We start from the raw sequence: 17,864 nt of genomic DNA, 5'->3' as shown, positions 1-17,864 counted from the left end.
TATTATAATAATGCATTAAGAAGTGAAGGACAGTACCAGTGCTTTCTATTTTACCTTTTCTGATTGAATAGATATCCGCACCCTTAGATCAATGAACTTAGATCTATGCAGAGCACACTTAGCATAGATGTAAGTGCATAGATATCTATTCTATCATTGTGAGTGTTTTAATACTTCCAGCACCTTGTTTAATATAAAGAAGGGTAGTTATCCTGCATAGTTTTCCTTTTCTAAAACACCCACTGTGACAAACTGCAAAAACCCAGTAAGTTCTCAGGTGTCTTTACAGCCAACACACTAACTCAATTTCCATTCGACCGTCCTGTCTGGTCTGGTCTAAGCCGTGTGCTCCATCTCTCTCTGAAGAATGCGTCTAGCTTAATCGCTGTAGTAGCCAGGAAGTCTTTAGTGAAATGCACAGCGGCTAAATCACTCAGAGACAAATGGAATCCCCATTATGCTCTTCCAGTCCAGTACATCTGAGTCAGTGAGGTGCTGAGCTGTAGAGCTGTCCTCGGACATTTAAACTCACTTATGACGTTTGGCCACTCTTGTTGTGTAACTCAATTAGAAACGGCAGCATGGCGGTGATTTAGAGGTTGAGTGTTTGTTAAAAGGATGCATAGAACACATGTATGTGCTCTGAGAGGAAGGAAATCTCAGTGTGTGTGTGTGTGTGTGTGTGTGTGTGTGTGTGTGTGTGTGTGTGTGTGTGTGTGTGTGTGTGTGTGTGTGTGTGTGTGTGTGTGTGTGTGTGTGTGTGTTTTTGCTCAGATTTCTCTTGGTGTGTGCAGCTCGTTCACATGTCCTCTCTGACTGGGTGTGAGCCTCCATTAATCTTTTGCAGTGCAGCCTGCAGCACAGAGCAGCTGCATCGGGGCGGTTCCTGGGGACTGGCCCACGGACGGAGCCAAGCTCTTACAGTACTGGTGTCTCATGAGGAGCTCCACCTATTCACATAATCCTCCAACAGTCCCAGTGCACAGCAGGATGACAGAGGAGATGGGAACATTGGCTGAAAGTAACCAGATTTGCTCATAGCTGCTAAGTACCTCAGCTCCACATCTATCTCAGCTCTCAGGAATCACTAGAAATCTGAAATCTGAGACTTGAACCTACACCATGTTTTTTTGAAAGCACTTTTAATACTTTTCTATTCAATTTCTCATAATATTTTTTAATCCTAATAATTGTTGTTCCTATGTATTCAATTTCTTTGCTGTTTTTGTGCTTTTCACTATTCTTCTATACTTCCCTTCGTTCTTTTGTGTAGGTTTAGCTTTTTAGTTTTCATATTTTATCACCCTCTTAAGATCTTTTAACTGCATTTATATAAAGTAGTGGTATACAAATAAACTAGAATCTGAACTGGCATAGTTGTAGGAAAATCCTTTGCAAGAATATAAGAAAAACTATCCGAAACTCTCAGAGAGGAAATGTGTTAGCAAGCTACAGTAGAGTATGATGGATCCATTTCTCATTAAAAGAAAAATCTATCTCACTTTATGATGTCAGTGGGTGAGGCAGTCCTGAAGGTGCAGTAAATGAATCCATGACCTCTGCAACAACTGTAATACCATATGGTTTCTATTATCCACAGAGCACAGAGCATGTGTATGCTTCTAATACTTTTCCAACCAGAACCTTTCCTCTGGTTTTTCATGCACTGAACAACATGCAAAGTAGAACTGAACCTGTCCACATGTCTACCACTGAAAGTAAAAGCTGTTTCACACCAAGCATGGAATTTCATCCAAAGAATGTGCACAGAAATGTATAAGACCTGGTTTTATGGTTCTCAATGAATTCTCATTCATGCTGCGGTAAAAATATTCAGATGGAACTCAATTTCAGCACATTTCCTCCTGCAGAAACGTATGTTTAACCAATGAAATCCTTTGATTCCAACTGATTTCATATAAATTATCGCCGTCATTCTGCATAAAAATCAGCCAAGTGCTTCTGTTTGTTGCATGGAGAATGTGTATTTTAGGAAATTTGGCATTTGTTTCCCGGGGCAACAGACTGACGGAAACATTGTCCTTTTTTTTCGGTCCGATGAGACATTTTTCAGACTATTCAAACAATGATAGTCCTCTTTTCAACACCCAATAATGCTCGACAAACAACAAATCGACAACTTCAACAACCAAATAAAGAACTTGGGATCACCCAGCAGCTGGAATACTATGAAGTTAGTAATGTAGCTGATATTCACACTGGTCACGGAACGGGGATAGCCACCACTGCTAGAGTTAGCACCAGATTTGTGGTCCAACTAGCTTATGAATTGTGTAATTAACATTAGTCCATTAGATATTCTCCATCTGGATAGGTTTTTGTTGTGTTATGTTGTTGGCACTATTCAGGAGTAAACTCATTTGCGCGTTGTCGATACACAAAGGTTAAAAAATCGTTAGTTAGCAAATATGTTCTTTGTGATTTGGGTGAACCAACCCTCCTTTTTTACTCAGCCCTTCTTGTTTGCCCCTTTATATGATGCTTTTGACATTTAACGAGTGTGGGTCAAACCATATATGTGAAACATTCATATTCACGTCTATTTGAGATTAGATCTAGACTGATCCTTAAATTAACCTCGTGGGCATGATCCATTAAGTCCCACCACATCATCGGTTTATCAGGCTTTATCAGTCCATTCACGCACAACGAGGTCCATTGTCACAAAGAGGCAGAACGAGAGAAAGAGAGCGACACAGTGAGAGAGAGGAATACTCTCACTGGGGTTTTGTACTCCCTGAATGCCTAACATTCCTACAAGCAGCAGAGTAGGCTGATGGCCGCCTGGACGTTATTACGCAACAGGCAGATGTTTGTGGGAGAGAGGGAAAGCTAAGGAGCACAGAGTCCATTCTGTAGGGGCCTGCAGTGAGGGATTGTGGGATAGGTGGAGACCAAGCTGACCGAGGCCAGCGTCAGGGCGTCGCTCACCCCGGGGACAAACGTTGACTAACGCCAGATGCACAGCTCTCCTCACTCTCCTCGCTCTCCCGTTACTATCACACCCTTGAAATGTTCTTGCATGTGTAAGGCTCTGGCGCTATTGCAAGGTTTGCATCAGCTCGCAGCAAATGACTGAAGATGTAAATTCCAAAGCACTGACTGAAAAGGATTTCACGACTGGATATTCATCTTATATTTTATCCCTTTCAGCTGGGGGAAAGAGTAAATCTTCTTAAATGTAGCGTGGGGATTTCAAAGATTTGATGAGTGAGAAGCTGGAATGTAGTGGAAGAAGTTTAACCTTTCAAACAATACATTTTTACTTTTTCATTAAAACTCAAGGCAGATATAAAATGTTCTTACTTCCCTAAAAACTTCAAGCTGATTTTCTCTCATTGGAAACTTTAGTTTGAGCTTGGCTGCACAACATTGTTGATTCATTTTAGATGGAGCCACTGGTGGAACTGGCAGGGTTTAAGTGGTTAAAATGAACAGAATTAAAGATTCGACCCACCTGATCGAGCAGGTTGCTTTGCGACCGGCAGGGACAGCTCGGTGAGCGGCAGGATGTAGACGTCCGGGCTGCCCTGGGAGGCCGGCGAGGCCAAGGTGGACATATCTGCATGGTACTCCTCCCCGTCCACATTCCTGAACTCCTGGAAAACAGATACAAAAATGCACCGAAAGGTTTAAAGATCATTCAAAAGAAACAGGTTGCTTGCATTAGACTGACAACCGGTTCATTTCAAGGACATGATGATGCAAATTTGGAAACAAACTGCACAAGCATGCCCTAATTTGTATGTAATATTCGACTGCATTGATGTGCTAAAAAAATTAAAAAATCCAAAATGAATGATGGTTTGGCTCGAGCACTGAGGCAGAGCTGAGATAAACTGAAGCAAGCTGTCCTGGCCCGCTGCACTGCTTCTCTGTACGTTTGTGAGGCCGACTGGAACACCATAGTGTAAACAAAGCCACTTTGATTTACCCAAAAGATTATTTGTGCTAAGATAACAAATATCTCAGTCCTCAACTTCACAATTTAAGCCTGATGGTTTAAGTGCTGAGATGCTTTCTGGAAGCATTAAATCTGGAGAGAGAAAAGGCTTCTGACTCTCACGCAGCAAAAATGTAATATATTAATAAATTATGTAATATCAAAACCGACAATGAGCATATTCACAAAATAACAAGAAAGGAAAAAGGACGTTTGACTTGATTTACTGAACTTCTTTAAGCTGACACCTGATCCAACCCTCATCTTCACAGACACCAAATGACACCAAGCAGGAGATCAATACGTCTCAACTGTGAGTGGCAAAGACAGATCAGAGAGCGTGGAAGTCTGATCACTGTCAATAAAGATTCAACTAATATGTATATAAAACACAACTGTGGGAACAAAGGAAATGAGTCTCTGTTAAGAATATAGAGCGTAACTGCTTTGTAATAAATTACTCAGAATTGGTTTTGTAAAAAATGTCCACATGAAATCCTGTATGGAAAGTAACATTTCTTTGTATGAAAGATATATGAACAAGCGCTTTCTACATGAGATAAACTTAGTTTGCTCTATTTATTTATATCTGTATTAGACATGGGACAATTTGAAAATTTCAACAAAATAATTTCGATTCACTCAATAATTTCTATTATTCCGATAATCATTTAAATATTCTTAAACATACTAGAATCAATTTACCTCAAATTTCTTATAGCATCACATCTTTTTAAGTGAATATCCTTTTTGGTGAAAAACACTCTTAAACAATACTGAAAAAGGTTATCATGAATCATAAGGTCCCCCTGCATAAATTCAATTTAAAAAAAAAACCATGGTGATTCTGTTCTTTCTAGATACTTCCTGTATTATTGAAACCAGGCTCTATTTTACATTTCTCTACCATGATAGTGATATATGTATCTTTACATGTTTATGTAAATGTGTTTTTCTCTTCCCTCTTGGTCCATTTTCTAAATGAATTTTTCTTTCACTTGCTGGATCGACTCATTGGGTGGAGCATCTTTCACAAAATTATTCTGTAATAACCTAATTGCTTTGGGAGGGACAATATGGATAAAATGAATAATGAGAATGAAAAAAAAGAGACATAACAGTGAGGAGGCCCTGAAAGAGTCTTTCTGTCTGTTGAACGTAGGGACACATAGCAGGATGAAGCAGAGGATGAAGGAGGAGGAGGAGGAGGAGGAGGAGGAGGAGGAGGAGGAGGGAGTTGGCTGCATCTACCGACCGGATGTCAGAATAAAAGTCTCTTAGTTGGGAGCTGGAGAGCAGAGGGGTCCCAACACTGGAAAAATATGACCCGCTGCAGCCCTCAAGCACACACACACACACACACACACACACACACACACACACACACACACACACACACACACACACACACACACACACACACACGCACACGAAGACACACACACAGACTCAAACACCTCTGTCTCTCACTTCATCCTGTCCCCCAACAATGCGACCACATACACACAACACACATCTGCACACCCTCCCTCGGCCTCAGATCCAAATCTTCACACGGCCCCGCTCGCCCTCCCATCCAACATGTGGTTTCACTCTCCACATCGACACGCACTCTGTCAAAGACACTAACACACATACGCACGCACGCACGCACACACACACACACACACACACACCACACACACACACACACACACACACACACACACACACACACACACACACACACACACACACACACACACACCATTTACAGAACAGGAACATCCTCACTCAATGTCCATACTTCCTGCAGTAAAAAAGTACCAAGACCAGGCCTGCAAATATTTAATCTTTTTTTTCAATCGATTAATCCATAAGTAAGAAAATAAATCAGCAAATAGAAGAAATTCCTACGGCAATATCCTAGAATGCAAGCTGATGTCTTCAAATTGGGGTTTTCCCAGCCAGCAGTCCAGAACTCAAAGACATCATATCAATCATAGCAAACAGACAAAACAGTAAATCGTCAAATTTGAAAAGCAGAAACCAGAGAATACTTTGGCATTTTTGTTTGATCAATCAATTGCCTAAACTTTTCAGGTTTCATAAAACATGTTTCAAAACAGAAAACAAAGCATTAACAGATTTACGTAAAATTTTTCACATGGATATCTGCACAAAAAGAAAGGTGACTAAAAACAATGAGAAATCCGCTGATAAATCCTATAATTTTATTTTCAAACTGTCCAACAAACATCCTAAAAGATTTACAGATCAAACTTTTTTCTCCTTTTTAATCAATCGAAAAAAGAAAAAAAACAGCGTCCTTCCCTAAGCAGCACATCGCTCAGCCTGAACACGTGTCTCTGTGACCCCACGGCTCCTCTAGTCAGCTTACCTTTCCTCAGAGTCCACAGGTGGGGACGGCATGTCAAACGCTCTCTGCTTTGGTTTCAGCATCTCAACCTCATTCAGGTTTTTTTCTCACACATACATAAAAACACACACACACACACACACACACACACACTCAATGGCCCCTAAAAGGTGTGTGATGGATGCAGAGCAGCTGGAGCTTGGCGGCTGCAGGAAAAAAGGGCATCATCATTCTGCAGAGAGAGGGTCATTGTTGAGTCCAGAGAGGAGGAAGAGGAGGAAGATCTGACCGCTGACTGTCCCTGGTACTGACGGGGACGGAGGGACGGAGGGAGAGAGGAGAGGAGAAGCTGGGGAGAGGAAGGAGGAGGAGCACCGTCTCCCAGTTCACAGGCCGGACCCAACCTCAGGTCGTCTCATGAGGAAGAGAGGAGAGAAACTGAGCCCCCACAAAAATGTGAGGGAGAAAAATACAAGTGGGAGGAAGAGGGGGAGGATGAAGGGGGGGTTCACATACTATACATGTGACATCACTGCGTCTCTTCCTCTCCTTTTCTCTCTCTCTTCCAAAAGCCAAAGAACATCTGCGGGGCAGTCCCCTTTACCCATAAAACCATGACAACACACACACACATATTTCTGGTTAACGCTATACTTGTGAGGACTTTTCACTGACTGCTTTCATTCCTGACCTTGATCTTCATCACTACGGTCTTAACCTGAACCTTAACCTTAAAAAATTTGTTGACCCATATGTTGTTTTTGTGCTCATGTACACTCTTGTATAAATTATTAAGGGTTTCTATAACCTGATTTGAAATGTATTTAAATCTGATGCCCCTTAATCTTACAAATAAGAAGACATTTGATGCACTAAATTCAGAGATTGAAGGATCTCTGAGTTAGAAGGGTGTGTGTTTAGATTATGGGATGAAGACAGTTTAAATTTTTTAAAGAATGATTCTCCTCAACCCAGCTTCAAACCAAAATCGTCAAATACTGACGGTTGGTCAATGACCCTCGTCGTCTGATACCGATGCAACCAAGTTTGAACTAACTGTTGTGTAAAAACCACCCAGGTCAATATTAAATGTTTAGAGCAACTGATAAAGAACAAAATAGTCCTCATAGGGAGGTGGAGGTGGATCGGTCAAACAAACACAGTCCTGTCCTGTGGGAAACTAAAAGTAACGTTGACATTTTGTCACTTTGATTGTTTGTGTCGTGAGTCGCTGGTCACGTATCTCGTTTGTCCCTCACTATGGTCACTGCTACTTCTCATCTCTATAGGAATCTACAGCCAGTGGCCAGTTAGCTTAGCTTAGCATAAAGACAAGAAACAGGCGGGAAACAGCTAGTCTGGTTCTTTCCAAGTTTAACAAAAATCCAAGCTCACTGATTACTAACATATATCTAATTTAATCAATCTGTGAAGTGCTAAAATGGCAATTTGTTTTAAGGGGTCATATAAAGGATTCATTTCGGATGAGGCACAAGAAATATCCATTTTCTCTTCTGACTCAAGCAAGAAAGTATAATAATAAGTTATCATTTTTCATAAGGTCAGAATGTTCAATCATGGCAGATCCCTTCATTTCTATACAATAACAAATTCTTTCAGAAAAGTTTATTACTGCAAACTTAAGAGTTTCAACCCTTAAACCAAGTACGAACCCCAAACTTCTCCCATTTACAGCCGAGAGGATTGTTGGAGGAAGTTTCTCATCTTTCCTGTCTGTAAAACACAAAGAGCTTTTCTCTCTCATCTCCTCTTCAAGTTTTTTTTTTTCTGCTTAACATTCCCTCTTCCTGCTCTGGGAGCGGCTGTGTTTAATTCCAGATGGGGCCCTGAGGCCGGATGCACTGTGGCCTCATGGGTATGCCCTTCCTCACGCCCTCACGCCCTCCCCCCCCACCCTGGCCCCTTCCTCGGACACACCCCGACAGGTCCGAGCCGGGTGGTCCAACCCGAGGACACAAACCAGACACGAAGCTCATCACACACACTGTATATCTTCGATGGGCTGTATGCAAAGAACACAACTCAAGATGCACACTTAGAAACACACATACAGTGTTCAAGAAAGGACAGGATGTTACGTAACACGACTACACACACTGCAGCTCTGTGCTTCATTCAAAGTGGAGAGAAAATCAAAAAAGGCAGAAAGGCTGGCAGAGAGAGAGAAGATGTTACCCTGAAGGCCAACATAGCTCATTACTGAAACATCTCACATTCTCTGACTGAGTGAGAAATGTCATCCAACAGACTTTAATCATGTGCTTCTCTTCCCAGTGTCACAGCAGCATTAACCGCCATTTCCCCTAAATTGACCTGAATCACATGTTCATTTCTTAAATGATGTGACATGAATTAGTAGTTGAAGAATAAATCATGTTGAATTGACAGTTTCAAGTGAGGTGCTGGAATATGAATCACAGTAAGGGCTTGATGTGGAAGAATAAAGATTTTAAAAAGGTATAATGCATGAAAGACGGGCTGTAACCAATTATTTTAAGTCTTTATTTGTTAATTATTTTATAAAAACGTTATTTGATCTTGTGTTTTCACAGCCCAAGGACACTACTTCAAATGTCCATAACCCAAAATATATTCAATTTAAAATTATATAAAGCTTCAAATCCTCACATTAAAAAAGCTGGAAACACAGAATATTTCTGATCAATAGAAGATGAACTGTAAAACCTTTATCCATTTATATTTCATCAAGTAGCAGCTTCAAGCCAATATTTAAATTAGTCTAATACTTAGGTTTATAACTCGATACTAATGACACTTCCATCAGCCTCTGCTGTACTTTGAGTTTATTGCTAATGCTAACATGCTGACCTAAGATGGTGAACATGGTTAACATTATACCTGGTAAACTAAAGGAAATCAAAATTCCAGCACACCTCAGGTTACAGTAAAGGCACTGCTGTGCACGGGTTATCTTCAGTTTTTGTAACATTATACCTGTTAAACATCAGCATAACAACTCTGTCTCCTACAAAAAAAAATCAGTTTTCACAAAACTAAACTGCAGTTTCAATAAGGTTTGGGGAAAACTTATTTCCCCTTTCATTACGTTGTTTGTTTCTTGTGGGTTAGGACAAATTTGTGCACAAGCACTTATAGGTGATGTGATGAACAAGTATGCAGACTGAGGGAGGCTGTGATGTTTAGTACATCCCTCTGTTTCAGACTGTTTGACAGCTGCTGGTGGTAATGGGCCAAGAAACAAAGCAGCAAAAGGCGGGAAGAAGAAGACTGCTATGTGGATGTAAATATTCCAAAATATCAATTTGCAAATGTTTATGAGAAAGGAGATGCTTTTACGATATTTGTCATCTTTACACAGAATGAGATTTGTTGAAATATGCTGAACTGTGTTTATTTACAAGAGAACTCAACCAGGTAATACGTTTAAACATGTAGGTGAAGCAGCAGGATAATATAGCTGGCACGGAAGAAAAACATTCATGTTGACATATATGTTAGCGTTTTTGCGGTCCTATGCACACACAAACACACACAAACAGACAGACACACACACACACACACACACACACACACACACACACACACACACACACACACACACACACACACACACACACACACACACACACACACACACACACACACACACACACACACACACACACACATATATAAATATTCCTTGCTCCCTGTCCTACTTTCTGCGGTGCCCTGACCCATTTCTGCTGCTGCTAAGAATCAGGGTCTACATCAATGACACAAGATGGACCTGAAAAGCTGCAGGCCTCCCGCCGCTACATAAACAAAGCCTCTATCACCTTTGTCTGCGGTTCTATAAACTTCCCATCAACGTGTTCTAAGTACAAATGGCTGGAGACCTTGTGTACTGAATATAATGGAGGTCTAATGAGAGGCTGAGAGGAATGTTTTGTGTTCAGGCCATTTGCAATAATGTGCATGCGGGCAAAGAGAGGGTTAGAGTGCAGGTAACTCTGAGCCAGGCTCCATAAAAACTTCATATTATTTAATGAGCGTGTGTTCGTCTTCATGCCTCATATTTCTTTCATGTTTCACGTGGAAGTTGTTGAGAATCGGTGTTCGGCCAAAGAGGAGAGGCCCACCTTGAAGCCGGTTTTGCTTTTCTTGCAGCAGAGGCAGGTCAGCATGAGGAAGACGAAGGTGAAGAGGCCCGAGAGGGAGATGGCCACCACAGCCAGGGACGACGACCAGGACAGCTCACTCAGCGGAGCGCCATCTGCAGGAAACACAAGGGTTACAGAAACAATATGAGCCGAGGCATAACACTATTAGACTGTGTGCACATCGTTAATGTGATCAAATGCATGTTAAAGCTCGTATCGCATATGAGCACAATAAGATTACAGCAATAAGAGGGTTGTAATCTGCATTGATACGCTGTTGTGTATAAGTAGGTTTTTTCATTGCATCACTTTAAATGTTTTATTCAGTATCTCATGGACTGACTGCTTTCTCAGGAGACTTTATATTTCCATTCACATGTTTGATTTATAGCTTGAAATGCTGTGAAACATTACAGCACTGTAGGATTTATCTGGAACACAATGAACCACTCTGCTCACAAAACCACGCTATAAATGCATATGACGATTTATCACAGTCAGCTGACTAGGGAGGCTTATGTTTTGCACTTATTGGCTTTTTCATAACATTCTCATATTGTAAAAAAGCACTGTGAGGGTGATTTGCAAATAAAGATATTGCTTAAAATTTAACTAGCTTTAACTCGTATTTGTTTTACCAAAATAAAAGGGAGATTTTTAAGTATTAAGGAGGTTGAAAGATGAAACTTTGGTGTTCTTCACTGCTGCAGCGCCCCAGAAACACAACATGCTTGGTTTCCAGCGAGCTAGTTTCAATCTGCAACCTCACTGTCAGATTCTGCCAAATCCTACACACTGCACCTTTAAATTGAGCCTGTTTCATAACCAGTTAAAAGTTCCTCACAGTAACTTTAACAGCAGAGACAGAAGACAGAGAGTAAACACAGGAAAAGAGCAAAGATGTTTACACGCAATCAAGCAAAGTCTCCAGCTTGAGTCCAACTTTGGATATCTCGAATTGTTAAGGCCGTGGGAATGCCCAAAATAAATGTTTTTCAACCATAACGCTCTATAACAAGTCACCCAGAACTGAAAGCTGAGTAATAAAATACAATAAAACAGACTGAAGACACCCTGAAGGGCCCTTTGGCACCACATGTGCTAAGGAAAATGATAAAACATCTCCCTTGTCCCCTTAACGGAACACTTTTACAGTAGGATTTATCTGCAAAACAAGAAATTTGTGTTTTTGAATGAAAGAAAGATAGAATTAAAATAATGATACAATATTAATGCAGTTTACTTACAGTATTTACATCCTCTAGTTCCACCTCTGAAGCCTTTAGTGTGGATTTCTTTGTTGTCTTATTGTCCTAAGGGTGTCTCTTTCTCATTTTATCGCTCTGAAACTCATTCTGTATCTGCAACACCAATTTTCACACTTTGATGGCTTTGAATTATTCCTCACGTGTGCCGCGTGCATGCTGTCCAACCCTCGTAAATAATATCTTGTTCCCACTTTTAGTTGCCATATCAGAGCAGTGGATGATTTATTTTTCTCATTCTGCGATCGGCTTCCGAAATGCAACGGTTACCAAGGAAACAGATTGGAAGGACAGCCATGCGGGATTGCCTTCAGCTGTAAATCACTCTCACACTGATTCATGCCAACAGCAGTGCCACCCAGCTCCACACACACACGCACACGCACACACACACACACACACACACACACACACACACACACACACACACACACACACACACACACACGTACATAACAAACAGAGCACAGAGAGTAATTTCTGGTGCCAGTTTACGCTGATCCTCTGAAAGCTGGTGCGACTGGCTCTCGGTGAGTATCAGGCTCTTAGTATAATTGGACAGAGTGTGGACACTGTTGTTTAGGAGGCCAGCTGCCAGAATGTGAGAAGGACGAGAATATTTGTAAAAAAAGAAAAACAGGAAAAAAAACATGCAAATTTAACAGTTAAATGTGTGGTTAGCTGGACAGCTCAGGGGTTTCTGGAACATGGAGTCCTAGCCTGAATTCCACTGAATATTTCAATAGACTGGACTAAATAAAACCAGCGGTCCAGAAAGAGTGTCCATAAAAAGAGCAATATGATGCCACATGAAGCAGAGTGGGAGGAAGAGGTGGAAAAAGCCAGCTTTGCAAGATCAGTCAATAACCCTTTAGTGCTTTGAAATGCTTCAGATTTAATCACCTTTTATTTGTCATGGGGTTAATTACAGAGAGCAGAGACATATTCTGTCTCTGTTGTGGTTTATTTAAAACTCCCTCGCTTACAAATCCCGTCTCCATCTCTCACCCCTGCAGCACAAGATGGGGAGTGCAACTGGGGAGGCAGCTGGGGATTAATATTTGAGCAACACATACAGTAGGTCCACGTGCAGCCACAATGAAAACAGAGCAGTTAAGTCCAGCTGACATTATTATAATATAATGCAGATGCAAAAATCTCAGACCTCTAGTCTGCAATGAATTTCATATCAGAAATGACCAACACTGCTGTAAATCTTATTCCCAGTGAAAGAATGTGAGTACAAACCCTTTTGTAAATGATCAAACAATTAAGGTTTCTTAATAAGGCCTCTATAATGATAATAATTATGATGATATCTTCTTTTCTTATTGACAACAAACAGACAAAAGTATACACTATGTGTCCAACCCTGATTTATACAGTAGCTTCTGATATTCCTCTGTGCAATAGAGCCCAACTTCTTTCCAAAAACTATGGTAGTGTACCAGGGTTTAGTTTGACTCAATCCAATAAACACTGTCCTGTTGCCACAAATACTCACTAGAGCACCAACTGTGGATTAATCCACCGCTGAAACACCATTTCCTCGTATTTGAGTAACATTGCTAAAAACTACAGCATGCTCCAGTGTCTTATTTTTTGTTGAAATACGTCTTCAGTTGAAAAGAATGAGATCGAGTCAGAAAATACTGAGAATCTTTCTGTTGAAACATTTAAACACCTCCGATATCGATTGAGTTTGTGAGGTAAGATGCCTCTGTTCCACATGAATCCTCCAAGTGTGTCCAAGCAGAAAGGTGAGGAGGAAGCAGTGAGCGTAGGAGAAAGGTTGAGAAATGTGGAGGATAAAGAAAGGATTAATATCTAATCTTAAGCATGACTTTATTTTCCAGTAGAGTACCCAGTGAGATAGTAGGTGCAGAAACAAGCTTAGTACAGCAGTTAGTAAGAAGAGAGGAAAGGAAAGGGAAAAATCATTGAAATAAATTGGTGTAGTCATGTGATGCTGGTCTGAATTGTCCAGTCAGCAATTATACAACTAAGATGCTACACATCTTCTCTTTGTAACAGAAACACACAATAAGACCTGGTTGTTGTGTTTTCCCTCCTAGCGGTGTAAAATCATTACCATTGACCGTTAAATCCTAATGAAATAGAGAGGGCTCTCTCTCTCGTTAGCTGTAATGAGCCAATGATCCAAAGAGACAAATGTGTCCTGCCAAAGGCTGCTTAGTTCACAGGAACATGTTCCTTCCAGACAACTTAATTTACTGCACTCAAAAACACAAAACACAAGACCAGTTTTCAGTGAAAAACACAGGAAGGTGGACTGACAGTTTTCGTGAACTGCTGCATCTTTTCTCTCTTTTTTACTACTTGATGCAGGCAGCTTCAGAACCGTGTAGCTCTCAGCTACTCGGAGGTGGTAGCCATTTTTAGCCTCCCAAGGCAGCGAGCCGAAGCGCATCCCGATGACTAAATGATGAAAAAGGGAGCGAGCGTGAGGAGACGAGAGGAGGGAAGAAAGGAGCTGAGTAAAGAAGAGGAGGCTGAAGGGCTGTGTACTCCCCAGGAGAACCTCCTCAGCACTCAGCAGCTCTGAGTCTCACCGAGAGCACACAGAACCAGAAACCAAACACTGAGTCTATCTGACAGCCTCACGTGTTCCCTCGGCCTTTACAGAGACAGAACTAGCTGAAGAATCACTCAGGGTATTTTTTGCAGTTTAATGAGTTAGTTGAAACATATCTGTGAACACTGACTGCCAGCTTCATCCTGATTCCTTACTTTTTTATTAATAAACCCTCAGTAGTTTAACACACAAACACAGACTGTTAAATATGTAACTGAATACTATTGGCCATGTACTGTAGGTTGAATAAGACTTTTTAAGATATGTGCACTCAACCTGGGGCTCAAATAAATACATGGGTGGCTCAAACAAACACAGGACTCTAACATGGTGGATCTGGATTTTTTTTTTTTAAAACATACTGCGCATTTTACATTACATTACATTAGTCATTTAGCAGACGCATTTAACGAGCGGAAACTGACACGCCATCCCTGAAAGGTCCAAAACTGACGCTATAGGGGTACGTAGAGCGTCCTAGTTTGAAGCGACCAGCTGTAATGGGTGAGAATATATTGGCACCCAATAAGGGAGAGAATGTCAACACTGGCAGCATCATGATTTAATGAGCAGCCATGTTTTCAAAATATCCCAAGAGCCGATGTAAAGCCAAAGACACTGATTCTAAAAAACACATTTCTCCCGTCATGATTATGTCACTCCATTTCAGAGTCCACTTGGATCCACTTGGCCTACAGAGTTATTGACACACAGACCTCAGATCTACTGTTAAATAAGTGGATTATCAGAGCTTAGATCAGAGCTACAGACTCAAACATAATATCCTGGCTGAAAAGAGAAGTTAAATTTAACAATATAAAGTTGATTCTTTTTAAAAAAAATTCCCATTCTTAACAGGTTTACATTTAAAATAGTTTTCGGAGATACACTTAACACATTCAAGGTTTAAGTTAACACCGCTGCTCCACGCAGGAAACCGTCTAAATCGTGCACACACGTGTGTGACGGTCAAAGAAGTGCAAGGCTTGCAGCTTTAATTGAAGTGTTGCGACTGTTGCTCATTACCATTGCTGTTTGTGTGAATAGTTTTGATGCGAAATATTAGCAGCCGAATATTAAGAATTTTCAATTTGAATATTTGTCATGCCCCCGGTGTGAGATGGTCTTAAATTCAGAGACAGAGTGTAACGCATCATAATCTAAAAACCACGCCCAACCATGATGATGATGTAGATAGCTGTTAGCAAGCTACTGTAGTTAGCTAAGTCACTTGCAAACATGTGTCATACTGAAAAAAGCTTTAGCCTAATATACAGAAATATAGTTACACATTTGGTCAAAATGTTTGCTGCTCTCGTAACGCGATACTGAGTGTTAAGATCCCAAAGACTTCTCATTCTTCCTGCTGATGCCTCCAGTGTTATTGCCTGTATCCTCAGTTTTTCAGTTGGGCAGCTTAGTTCTGGTTCATTACTCTGTTGGTAGTTCATTCCACCAAACAGCAGCTTGAGGGCATTTTTTCTGTTGTTTGCTAGCAAACACAAGGAGACACCTTTACACAAAACAAAGTCAGTGGAGAGCGATGAATTGTTTTCCCCTCCGTTGTGAACGGGACTTAAATACGCTCTGTCTCTAGTTCATTAACGCTGTGACGTGCATAAAACTGTTGTTCTACCAACAAATAAATGCGCATTTCTGTATTGGCTTCTATCATTGCTTTACATGAAGTCTAATTAAGCAATCAGTAATCAGTGCGTCGCTATTGTTAATCCTGCTCCATTCAGATAAGTCAACAGGCCATTATAGAGCAAGCAATGCCCAGTTTTATGCTGCAGCTGTGGTCCAGAAAGGGGCACAGAGTCAAAGCCAGGATGGTTACAGCTCTGTCCTGGCTCTCTTCCTGTGTGTGCTGCTCATGTCCAGCTCAGGGGAGTCGGCAGGAAGGGAATCCAGGGGACTGCTGACACCCTTCACCCTCCATCAGCCCTGGTTACTGTCCTCGCCAAGGCTAAATTATCTAAAGCTCAGCGGAGAGAAAGGTGACACTGGCCGCAGAAATTAATTTACAAAGAGATCTGAACTAGGGATGATGAAGTAAAGAAAGAAATGGTTTGAGATTAAGATATTAATTCCAAAAGGTATTTTCTTTACTGTCTCTCATATCATCAATCATGGTCAAGACTTGGAAGCAAAGAAATGAAAGGCTATAACCCATAATGGACAAGACAGGGACTTCTCCCACACACACACACACACACACACACACACACACACACACACACACACACACACACACACACACACACACACACACACACACACACACACACACACACACACTGATGTTTAAAAAAGGTCCAAACATGGTAACCAGATCGGGATACAAAGAACATTCTATGTCAGATGCAAATGTGACCTATAGCGTCTCGTAAAGGTCGCCATCCTACACATAAATCACAAGAGAGCTCGCTCACACTGTTAGCTTCTTCATGGGTCTGTAAGTGAATGTCTCGTTTCTCCTGTAAAAATGTAAAATGCAAAATCGAATTCCTGAAGACGATTACAAACACATTATTTCAAACATTTTGAATATCTTTTGGAGTAACACAAGGCAGGCCTAAACTAAAAGTCTTTATGAATCATGCAAAATCCTTGAGAAAATATTCACATGATTCATGGTCAAATGTATTCACTGTACGGCTGTGACTTTTGTGATGTCACCTGCATGCTACATCAGGAGCAGAGGTTACGGTTTTAGCTCTCAGGCTAAAGCTAGTAGTCAGGTGTCAGGTGAGTGATGTGTTCGACCCACAGACCTTGAACTGCCACTGACAGACAACAACAACACAGCCTGACGTGTCTGCATGTAAATGTGTCTTTTTGTTTTTGTACTCCTGTGAGAACTAGTTTGACCTTTGGAATGAGGTTTATTTTGACACCTTCAAGGTGTTTGTGGGTCAGGATTAAAACCCATAAAAAAGGCTGACATTTTAAAGGTTATTTATTTGTTTACATCAAGCTGAACCTGAACTACTATTTACATCATTTAAAATAAAAAAAATCATGTTCATGCATAAAATCTTGTGCAACACAATGGAAAAAAGTTTGATATATTAATAAAAGTTTATATATTTTAATAATTTTTAAATGAAATAGGTATTGGGGGGAAAAATCTGAATGCTGAGCCCCAACCACAACAATAAATCAGAGTTAGAGATTAATTTAATTTGTGCTAAAAGGAAACGGTAAAGACCATAAAGTCCATAAACAAATGTCAAACCAAACACCAGCTGATAAATACCACTTTGAAAAAGGAAAACACCTTATAATCCCATAATTAAACTCACAAACCTTCAAATATCAGATATTAGAACTCCAATTTCCCATAAAAGTATTTATTCCACGCACATTACACCTAATACACCCTTGTGCATGCAAAGCAAAATCAAAAAAACAACCCCAGACTCCATTGCAGAGGGTTTGGATCAGACTCAGGAAGAAGAGAAGTAATGGATTCAATCAGTAGATGTTTCTCACTTTAAAAATAAACATGAGTGTGTCTGTGCGCCAAACC

General features: G+C 40.7%; 1 protein-coding gene across 1 annotated transcript in view; it reads right to left on the bottom strand.

Annotated features, from left to right (window-relative positions):
• Positions 1–17,864, bottom strand: part of aatkb (apoptosis-associated tyrosine kinase b) — a 55,929-nt gene that overhangs the window by 15,522 nt on the left and 22,543 nt on the right. Inside the window, 3 exon segments of the mRNA XM_054599499.1 lie at positions 3,479–3,620; positions 10,448–10,581; positions 14,032–14,172. Of these exon segments, the coding sequence (XP_054455474.1) occupies positions 3,479–3,620; positions 10,448–10,581; positions 14,032–14,172 (417 nt within the window).

The sequence above is a fragment of the Anoplopoma fimbria genome, chromosome 5 (genome assembly GCF_027596085.1).
Source record: "Anoplopoma fimbria isolate UVic2021 breed Golden Eagle Sablefish chromosome 5, Afim_UVic_2022, whole genome shotgun sequence".
Lineage (NCBI taxonomy): Eukaryota > Metazoa > Chordata > Actinopteri > Perciformes > Anoplopomatidae > Anoplopoma > Anoplopoma fimbria.
The sequence above is the reverse complement of the archived record's forward strand: the minus strand, read 5'-3'. Positions and strand labels throughout refer to the sequence as shown.